This window comes from Xiphophorus couchianus, chromosome 19 (assembly GCF_001444195.1).
Source record: "Xiphophorus couchianus chromosome 19, X_couchianus-1.0, whole genome shotgun sequence".
Classification (NCBI taxonomy): Eukaryota; Metazoa; Chordata; class Actinopteri; order Cyprinodontiformes; family Poeciliidae; genus Xiphophorus; species Xiphophorus couchianus.
The window spans coordinates 1,801,129-1,812,207 of NC_040246.1; the positions used below are offsets into that span (position 1 = coordinate 1,801,129).

The following is an 11,079-nucleotide window of genomic DNA, read 5'->3' on the forward strand; positions in this document are numbered from 1 at the left end:
ACAGAATGAGTGGAAGGCTAAGAGCTCATATCTGGTAGCAACTGGTAGAACAAGTGACAGCTGACGTGAAGGATTAGACACAACAGATTCAACAACTAGACAGCAGGACAGATTCGACAAGGACCCAACAAGGAACACAGGTGGGATTAAATTCACAGAGGGTAATCAGGGAAACGAGACACAGCTGGGAACAATCAAGGGGTAGAAAGGACAACATGGAGACTAAATTAACTGAAAACGACACTAAAATTAACACAGAGGAAAACCCAAATCCTCACAGTGTTGGTCTGTCAGATATAGCAACAATACCTTATTGATACATTATATATATATAAAAATATATATAAAAATTCCCTTCTCACCCACCGCGGGTGGTTCTTATCCTCTGAGCTCAGGTCCTCTACCAGAGGCCTGGGAGCTTGAGGGTTCTGCGCAGTATCTTGGCTGTGCCAAAGACTGCACATTTCTGGACTGAGATGTCTGATGTTGTTCCTGGGATCTGTTGTAGCCATTGGTCCAGTTTGGGGGTGACTGCCCCGAGGGCCCCGATGACCACAGGCACCACTGTGGTCTTCACCTTCCAGGCCCTCTCCAGTTCCTCCCTGAGGCCCTGGTATTTCTCTAATATATATATATATATATATATATATATATATATATATACAGTATGTATGACATTTTGCATATACTTTTGCAATATGTGGGTCAGGAATGAACTTGTGTGGGTTTTTCCCTCCTCAGTTTCTCTATGTGGCAACTTCCTCATATGGAGACGCTGCAGGAATGTCAAGGAGGTCCCCACACAACACTCACACTGAGGCATTCATGGAGTCAAATCAATGGCAAAATATGAGAGTCGCTTCAAAAACAGCATGGAAGTGGAAACAAGGCTCGTTTGCATATAGATAGTTAATTTGAATGCTTTAAAGAAAGCTAAACATGGGTTTTAGATTTAGGCCATAAATGGCCCTCAGGCAACACTTTGGACACCCTGGTCTATTCTATGACATAAAATCATAGAAATCTGTGGTTCTAATTTCACATAAAATGAACTATAGTTCCAGAAAATAAAACCCTTCGGTCTTGCAGCTCCGCCTCTCTTCTCCTCTAACTAAGACGTTTTCTCTCCTCTCCAGATTTGAAACCCAGTTCAAGTGCCACTGCAGCGCCCTCCAGCCACAGCCGCTGTGGACCGACTATTGCGTAACCTACATCAACAGCTTCCAGGCTTTGCAGTAAGTCACGTGATTTCACATAGATGTACCCACAATACACTGCAGGAGAACAAGATGCCAAACCCACAAACAAGCTGCCCCCACTTCTGCCCACAAAAAAAAAAAAACAACTGTATGAGGACAAGCTGGGGCTCGACTGCAGATGGCAAGCTTTAGAAGAGAAAGTAAAACGCCTGAGTCTTTATTCTAAGGGATTCATGGAAGCAGTTCTGTCCGCTGGCTCTACAGTCAGTTTCAGTCACTAAACGCTTTGTTTATGACTTGTTAGTAGGAGCATTAGATAAACTTAACACTGAGCTCCAGATTATAAAATAGCACTTCCAGAACTCTGAGAGTGCAGCAACTACAATATGAGTGTTGTAGAAGACAGGATTCACAAGCTGCCTGTTGTGAGACCTACACATTATGTAACCCAGTCCATCACTCTGTCCATCTGCGTTGCATATGAAACACTCAGCTATGCACTGTGTTGGGGATTCATATGAATGTGATGCATGTGGACACAGAGACGGTTCTGATCTCTGACGAGACTTTATTTGATCCGGCAGCGCTCTTCTTACAAGTTCCACAAAAAAAAAAGTGTTATTATTATATACTGTATGTTATAATTTATATTCCCATCCAATTTCTTCCTTTTATGATTGGCCCACCTTGTCTTTTATCTGGCTTTTATTTTGAAAGTAGTCTAAAACAACAGAAGCACATTTTTTTCAAACGGTTTTAGCAAAAAACTTTCCTGTTCAGAACAGAATCTCACTCCTACAGTGATTCTGGGAACTATATTATGAATTGTTTCTGCGTGTTGACTTTGAAATGCAGAGAACAAACTTCAGCTCTTCCATCAGAAGAGTCTGCTGGGTTCCAATCTCTTCTGATGGAAGAGTTCGGACGCGTCATCTCAGAGGCATCCGTCTGCTGGGGGTTTCCCGGCTGCCGTCCCGTCTGCAGCAGAGTGAGGATCAGGCTGGAACAACCTTTGAAAGCCTGATTGTGAAAGTGAAATTGTGAAAACGTTGCTTCCTCAGTGGACGGGCTTCAACAAAGAGGTGACAGGAATAATCATGAGGGACTGCAGGGAGGCTAATCTGAGCCGTGGAAAGCGTGAGTGGTCACGTGATTTCACGGAAACGGAGCAGTGAGTGTGAAACGGCTGCTTTAAGTGGGACAAGACAGGAAGTAGTTGGAGCATGCAGGCTCTCTGAACCAACCCCTCCTGGCCCCGAACCACAACCACTACCCCAGGCGGCCTCATCCTGAGCCTCGGTGGTTTACTGTTTCACTCAGCAGGGATTATTTATCTGCACGCCGTATATCTGCTCTCAGTGTGCCGTCTGCACGCTGCGCTGATGTTTAAAGAAACAAGTTCGCTTCAGCCAGTCTGATTACACAGAGGTGACTCAGTTCAGGATTATCCAGAAAAACTCCTTCCAGTTTATAAATGATGGAGTTCTATAGATACAACAGGAGCATCTAGTTTATACATTCAGGAATTAGAACAAACTCAGAATCCTCTAGATAAACTCCTATTAGCGTATCGAGAGAAAATACTCATTACCTCAGATCAACATTACCAGAACAGGAATCCAGAGAAATTAGTGTACAAATTACTGACTCCTTTTTCTTAACATGGGGTTATGCTTTTATGTTTTCTTTTTTCTTCTTCTTTTGCTCTTTCCTTTGGTTTGTTGTTTTGTTCTGTTTCCTACTAATTCATGTAAAGCACTTTGATTTGCCTTGTTGCTGAAAATGTGCTATATAACTAAAGTTGCCTTACCTTCAATTCAGTTCAATCATACTTTATTAATCCCAAAGGGAAATGAAATGTTGTAACTCATAATTTTTCTTCGAAGAGTTGTTGCAGCTGATGAAGGCTGTGATCTCCTGTAGCAGTTTGCATTACAGCTGCTTTGAAAAAGCCTCTGACTGAAAACGCTCGGTTGGTGTGCGACAGTCTTGGGAAGACGACGCGCGGGGTTGTCTGTGATATCTTTGGATTTCATGAAGAATCCTTCGGTGCACTCTGACATCGTCCCCAGAACAGAACCAGTCGTCTTTTCAGGCTGTCCAGCGTTTTTAAATCTCTGGTTCTGGTGCTGTTTCTGAAGAAATAATGAGCAATCCCATAATGATGGGTTATAATCCCATCATTATAACCCACGCACGAATGGGTAAACATGTTCGTTCCTCAAGGAAATGCCTTTAAAGCTGCGTGTAGCGCCACACAAGACTGTGATTGACCGTAAAAGCGTTTAGAGACAAACTTTGGATTCCTGTATTTCTGCAAAATGGTTCCAAGAACATGGCGCGGAAAACTGAAAATGTTTCTTTCCAAGTTCAGTTCGGACTTTGTGCACCAAAAGCACAAATAAGTCCAAACTATGAGGACTCAATTCGCTTTGGAGACACTTCAACCAAGTTTGGGACCCAAAACAATAATCCAAGCTTTAACGGCCCACTGTTGATGCATCTATTGTTAGAAAGTGGAGAGAACAGCAGATAGAGACATACTTCTGGAACCCTGCAGCTGTAATTACAATAAAACGTAATCTACCAAAGATTGAATCCTAATGTGTTTGACAACCCTGTTCTGTTCCATCCTGTTCTGTTCTGTTTTGTTTTGTTCTGTTCTGCACTGCTTTTTGTTTCTCTATCACATCAAATTCTGGTGAAATCCGTCGAGGTCTGCGGCTGTAACGTGACAAAAACGTGAAAGCTTTTACGGAGTATTAGCGCGGCTTCAAAGTCACACCGAAGCCGACGTTTTCTTACGTCTCTTATTGTCGTCTGTCGACAGGGAACACATGGCCGGGTACCAGGACAGCTGTCCACACGAGGTGGAAGGCTTCAAACGGGAGGTCAAAGGTCTCGTCGTCAGGCTGATGGAAGTTTTGGAGGAGCAGTTTAAAGAGGATGTCAAGGTAACGCAATCTGGTGTTTTCAAATACTACAGGAGCTTTATGAGGCAAACTCCCACTTCCTGTTTTCAGCCGTTCACTTCCTCTTAAAGTCCAGCTGCTTCTGTTGTGGTTTTTCTAACACGAGGAACTGAAAACGAGATTTTTACCTCCTTGTGAGAGTCGCTGCGTAGATTTCTAGAAATGAGGCACTTAGCAGAAGTTGAGTCACGAGAAAATGTGTCCAGAAGGGGAATATGTAAAACGTGCTTTTTATTTTTTTATTTATTTATTTTTTTTACATCTGTATTGTTGCTGAATTTTCAGTCATTATGACTACATTGCAATAATCTTTACTGAATATTGTAAAAGAGGGCAAATATTTTTGAATATTAAGCAAACTCTCCTGTCTTGTCTTGCCGTATCAACCTTTTGTTCTGGAAACGTTAAAAAATTTTTTTAATTAACTCAGAATCCAATAATGACATTTTCCTCCTTTTCATGTGATTTCTTTCCAGCCCTTCCTCAGGAGGATGATGACGAGGAAGTGGCTCACCAACAACGACGACTTCAAACAACTCGACGGCCGGATACAGCGGCTTTCCCATCATTGCGACTCCATGAGGCCTCCACACGTAAAGGTGACGAGGATTTGACTAGGCCCCAAAAGTGTCAGATTTTATGGGTCTGATTCAATCCTGTGAACAGCTGGACCAAAAAAAGTTGTAATTGTACTTTTGTACCACTGGTCAGAAGGATAATAACTAAATAATACTATTCCGCAATTTTGTTTACAACAGCTTAATTGACTTTATGGGTTTAAAATAGAATCTGACCTTTACAAATACTGACATGACCATTTCTCCCACTTTCTGACATTAAATTGCAAAGAGCCAAACTAATAAGAGAGAGAATGTTTTCACTATTTTGGATCCAGTAGTTTACACACATTTCAAGCCTTTGGAGCTTCTCGCAAATTCCTCCAGGCAGCACTGGTTTAACACTGCAAAAAACACAGAATTGTACCAAGTACTTTGGCCCAGTCCAGTTCGTACGCTTGAAATAAGGGGAAACTAAGTCACAAATAACTTTTCAGCAAGAAATAAAGATGAGCTTAAGTCAATAATTCCTCGATATTGATGAAAATCTATTAGTTCCACTGATTATTTCACTCATATAATTGGATCAACGTCTTAAGTCATATATGAAATAATCTGCCAGTGGGACTAGCACCTTTTTTTATTAATATCAAGTAATTACTGACTTAAAACAAGCTCCTAAAAGTTACTTGTAAGTTAGCTTTGTCTTATTTCAAGTGTAGGAAGATGTTTGCACTACAATGTAGACCAAAATGTAGTGTTTTTGCAGTGAACAGAGTCGGGTTTGTTGGCCGTTTTGTAATGACAAAACCTTTGTAGTTTTGCCTAGAAACGTTTCTGTGAGGCGGAGTTTAAAACTGTGTGATGGACACTCCAACACTCTGACTTTGGTTGTCCTTAGTGCTCGCTGGTCATTCTTCTTTTGGAAGACTTTGAGATACAACGGGACACAACTGGCGCCCACGCTTTAGCTTCATCTTCCTTGTAGCTTTGTTGATATCAAGCGTGGCCTCGTATTTTAAGGTTGGGTTGGTGTTCGCAGGGTTGTGTCCCATATTCTTCTCTTAAATCTAATGATGGATGTTGATGTTATGATGTCCCTCCGAAGGTCTTTGTTCCTGAGCGCACTTGCAAACTGCAATCTTGCTTTTTAGTTTTAGTTTTCTCGTGAAAAAGTGGCCTTTCAACCCATGTCCTGTCTGTCTTGGACACGTTTCGATGTGGATCTGGTTTGAAATATCGGCTTTTAGTTCTATTTGGGGATTCCTGTCTTGGAAAGCTTGTATAATATATGTGATCGTAATACCCCAGGGTAAATAAAGTCTTGTAATTTCCCTGAAAGACGGAAAAGGAAACTCTGAGTACCTTTTTCATTGGCCATCTTAGACATTCCAGTAAATTGTTATTTTGGTTTGGTGCGGCGGCCAGCAGACCAGCAGCAGAGACTAATGAATTGGTGGAAGCTTAGGTGTAAGGTCACATAATCTAATGGCTTCGGATCATGCAATACAAACACACTTAGTGTCCTGCGTTTTCTTTTCTGGTTGCATCCTGTTATGATAATCCATCACTCTCTCTGTTGGACAGGAGTTTGCGAGCCGACTGCATTACCATGTGGTGAAGGAATACGTCGGCCAGCTGATGAAGAATAACTACTCGTGCAAGAACCAGAAGCACGAGAAGGCTGCAGCCAAGATCAACGAACAATGGAACAAGCTCAGCAATCTGTTTGATGACATGGTAAAGCGGAAATCTGCAATAATCTTGATAAACATTAAACTCACACCATTTAGTTAAACAGCAGCACAAGCTAACCTGGACTGTGTACTTAGCTGCAGGCCTTTTAAGACAGCATGTGAGCTCCATAGAGACAACAAAACATGTTTTAACTCCACATTACGCCCCGGTGTCAGAAAACTGCTGGTTCTTGTTGGAACCAAGCCATGAAAAAGAGGTTTGATACGTACAGAACAATATTGGTAGAAAGTTTGGACAGGGCTGGATCAATACCAATAGATACATCTGGTAGAACATGACATATTCAATATATAGAATACACATAGTTCTCATGTGATGTCACACTTCTGCAAACTTTGTAGCTGACGGCCGTCTTGTTGGCAGTTGCTATGGAGTTGCTATGAAAACAACGAACAAGTCACAAGCTTAGAGCTAGCTCTCACCTCGTTCCTAACTTATAAACACTATAAGTACAACACATCCATCACTTGATTACAATCTCTGAGTACTCTGCCCACCTCTGTGTAATACTGCGATAAATATCAGTGATATTTAGTGCCAAACTGGCAAAATTAGCTTATCTAATGTAGCTTTCATCTGCAAGTTAAAGGCCTACTTGTATGTTACTACATGTACTCACTCTGCCAGTCACCAGAACCTTGTTATTCACACGGAGAGTTTGTACGTTCTTTACAAAGCGATTTTGTTGATCTATATTTCTGTTGCACACTGGTCAAGAGTGTCAGTATACGTACTTTTCGTTGTCTCAAAGTCATGGTTCATCTATGCTTTGCACTGCACTTGCCTATCAAAATGGCGCGGATCACTTCGGTTCAGGCTTTTGGGAACGTGCAGTTCTAGCATTCTGGGAAATGTAGGCAGAGCGAAGGCTTTAGCTGCTCAACCTCTCACGACTAGCTAAACACAGTGGGAGGCATCAACTAACTCACTCGCTCTTTGGTTACCTAGCAACAACCGGTTGAGTAACTTGTGCAGCAGCAGCTTCAGTTTTCACCGCTGTACCTCACAACTGCTTAAAAATCAAACAACAACGTGGAGTGAAACAGGAAAGGTCATGCTGCCAGTTTGGCAGTAAACAAAAACCAATCAATAATTGTCGATGCTTACTGATACAAAACGCTTATATTATGATATAATTTTCAGCCGTATGGTTCTACCCTACGTTTGGACCTGCCTATAGCAGTAAAAAAAAAAAAAAAAAGCCATATAACAACCTAAGCAGAACCTGTTCTTGTGTGTGTTTCTCCTGTAGAAGTCAAACCATGAGTGGCTCCACCATGTAGGACACGACCTGAGCACCATCATCGGACAAAGCAACAAGGCAGACATCAAGAGCCACCTGCAGCCTCTAGTGGAACATTACCCAGACTTCAGGTAGGACGACGGGATGACGTCATCGCGGTGTTTTGTTATTCACAAGCTCAGATTATTGCAGGTTTGTCAGCATTTGCAAAGAGGCATGCTGATGAAGATGTGACGGAGTAGAGACGTAGTTGTGCTGATGTGGTTCACTGGTGTACATAGTTGCTACTTGCTCAGTTTATTTAATAAATCTGTAAAAAAGAAAAAAATCATTTAAAAAACATACAAATTACAGATTGTTTTCAGAGGATGTGACGCCTCTTAAGAGTTGGCTCTTGTTCTTTTGTTTTTGCTTTTTCCGTTTCCCACATTTACATCCAGGTGGTTTTTCAGGGAAATTCTCTCTTTGGAAAGATAATGAACTGACATCATCTAAACGTTGTTGAATGTTGACCTTCAGAGCCTTGGCACCCGTCTTGGACAGATGGTTAGCATCGCGCTAAAGGTCATTCCTGATGTTTTCCCTGTCTGTCATCATGCTAACGCTGGAATGCTCCAGTGAGAGAACCCAGCCTGAGCTGCTGCTTTGACAGCCGTCTTCGCTGTCGCTCATGATGATTACATGGCTGCTACTTTCCCTTTTAAATCCCCTTGGAAGCATTTTTGCTTGAATTTGGTCAGTAAATAATAACAGTGTGGAACCTGTTCAGTGTGTCGGTAAACCTGATTTTAGATTTAAATATTTGTTGAACGTTGGAAATGCCAGATTCTTTTATTTTGGTCCTGACACAAAACCTCCAGGCAGGAAGACTTCCTTTTGTGGACAGAGTGAAGGTCTTCTAAAAATACCATTTTCTTCCTCTCCACAGGACGAGAAACAGAACTGGTGTGAGATAAGCTGTAATTAATCATAGTACAAACCAGAAAAAGCATAAGAACAATGTTGAATGATGGGATGTTTGCGTGCAGCCGCTTTGTCAGCTGAGGGAGGGGATTTTTATCCCCCCCAGGTCAGTTTATGATAAACTGGACGACCTACTCAAAGTGAAACATTCTGAAAGGTTATTGCATCACTGCGTTATGTCTGTGTTGGAAATCTGTGGTTTTGCTGTCAAAAGAAGTGAAAAAAAAAACAAAAAACACCGAAGATATTTCAGAAGAGACGCAGCTTCCTCTTTATGGCCGTGGAAGCACAGATTAATAATGTGATGCTTAGCAATAAGACAAACACACAGACTGTATGCAGGCAAGCCTCGGAAAAATATGCCTAAAAAGCTTGATTATTTTACTGGGATAATTCAGAAAGATTATTATGTTATGATGGAAAACGTCCATCTGGGTTTATCCTGGTGAATGAAACACAGAGCAACACATAACGGCCCCTCCATCACAAGTTGTTGGGCACCGACAGTCAGCTGGCTGAAAGTAACCACTACTCTGTTCCTTCACTTATAATGAATAAAGAAACTTGTAATCTGGGAATCACCTAATAACTACTGCCATTAAAAATCAACTTTTTTTGAGCTTCACGTCATGTTATAATATTATTCCCTCATCAAAAAACATAACTGGAGTGTTGCTTTGATAATGTCGGGCATGATTTGAGAAATCCTTTAATCTCCATGGCAACCATTCAGCTGTGTAAAGTGTCTGGGTGGACCGACTCAACTCCTTCAGACTAGCCAGCAGCAACGTAAAAACGTTGTTAAAGGGTTAATAGAGGAGCCATCTTATGATGACTTCATGAAGGCGGAGTTTCTTAAAGAGACAGAGACCCGATTTCAAGACTTTCTTTTCTTTCTTTTAAGTCATATTTGATGTGTACAGTATCTTTACAAAAACTGAAGGTAAAACAGTCACTTGACTGTTCTGTAAAATGATATCATGTAGCTGGAAAACACACACTGCCTAAAACGGTAGCAACAAAAGGCTCGACAAAACATTGACACTTTTGCCACAATTTGGACATTTTCACTCAGATTCGTTCAGACACTAGACAGTAAAATTTAAACTGCTGTACAAGCTATTTTACATTGCATCAAATGGAGATGATGTTAACACAGTGTGAGGCGTGTGCTTACATTTGCCATATACTGTATGTGTTTATGTGTGGTTTAATTGTTTAATTTACTTGTGTGTGTATTTTTGTCATCCACCTGCAGCAAGAGACACCTGGTCGCGGTTCTTTACTTCAGGGGCCTCCACAGGGGCCGCGAGCACCACCTCATCCTGCAGAAACTCACCGCGCTCAGAAAGGAAGTGGGCCGCACCAGCACTGACAGAGGCCGAGTTTTATTTGGGGACATGCAGGTCACGGCCAACACCGACTGCCTGTCCAACCCGCCTGCCTCTTGTCTCGGCTTCCTGCGAACACACAGCTAAGAAGGAACTGCAGATGAAGCTCTGCGTGCGGGCCGGGCGCAGGAGACGCCACGCTGCACTTTTTCTCGGGTTGTGTGATTCTGGATCGGTCAGTTCGGCCTGTAGGTGACGGTGCGTACACAACAGAACTCACATGTTCCTCCCTCTGCATTGCAGAGTTCAGACATTCAATAATGAGCATCTCAACAGGTCACATTCAGCAAAGCAACACTGCCCAGAAATGAACGAAAGCGCACAAGATTGGTGTTGTTTTTTAGCTAAGACTAGACTATAGATGGTCCTGTACCATAATATTTGATTTTTAAAAATGATATGTTTCCTGCTCTGGAAAGCAACACCGTGGATTAGAGTCACATATTGGTTGAGTTCATGAAGAGTAGGATCAATTTACAAAGCAAAAAAACCCACAAAAATATGCAATAAGTCAATTCAGCTAAAATAAAAATGAGCGAAAAGGTTAAACATAAAAACAAACCAAAAAAACAAGCAAATTATCAAATATATATTCTGTCGAAAAAAGTAAAAGCTGGCATTTCATGTCCTTCTAAAAGTGTTTGAGTAAAATGTAGAGGGGCAGTATCATGTAAAATTGATTTTTTTTAGCTTTGCATCATGTTATGAGATTATTCTTTCATCAAAAACAAACCTGGAGTGTTGCCTTCATTCTTTCATGCATGTTTGAGAAATAATTCAACCTCCATGGCAACCATTCAGTTGTGCAAAACGACTCGGTGGACCTAGCTCCGCCTTCAAGACGAAGCTCCTCCTCAGAGCTGCTGCTTCTGCCTCACAGAGCGACTCCCCGACTCAGTTCCTTCAGACTAGCCAGCAGCAATTAGCAAACCTTCTCAGCTGCTGAGCTCGTTAGAGGAGCCACTTCTCAGAGCAAAGCGGGTAAAAACATTGTCG

At 41.8% G+C, this 11,079-nt stretch overlaps 1 protein-coding gene across 2 annotated transcripts in view; it reads left to right on the top strand.

The window, feature by feature from the left end:
- exoc3l4 (exocyst complex component 3-like 4) overlaps positions 1–10,653 on the top strand; it is a 25,702-nt gene extending 15,049 nt beyond the window's left edge. Inside the window, exons 9-14 of one of the 2 annotated variants that reach the window (XM_028001398.1) lie at positions 1,137–1,235; positions 4,030–4,153; positions 4,648–4,770; positions 6,316–6,468; positions 7,739–7,860; positions 9,951–10,170. In XM_028001398.1, the coding sequence (XP_027857199.1) occupies positions 1,137–1,235; positions 4,030–4,153; positions 4,648–4,770; positions 6,316–6,468; positions 7,739–7,860; positions 9,951–10,170 (841 nt within the window). Of the gene's footprint in view, positions 1–1,136; positions 1,236–4,029; positions 4,154–4,647; positions 4,771–6,315; positions 6,469–7,738; positions 7,861–9,950 lie in introns of both variants that reach the window. The other variant, XM_028001399.1, reaches the window with a different exon arrangement.
- The last annotated feature ends 426 nt before the right edge of the window (positions 10,654–11,079 follow it).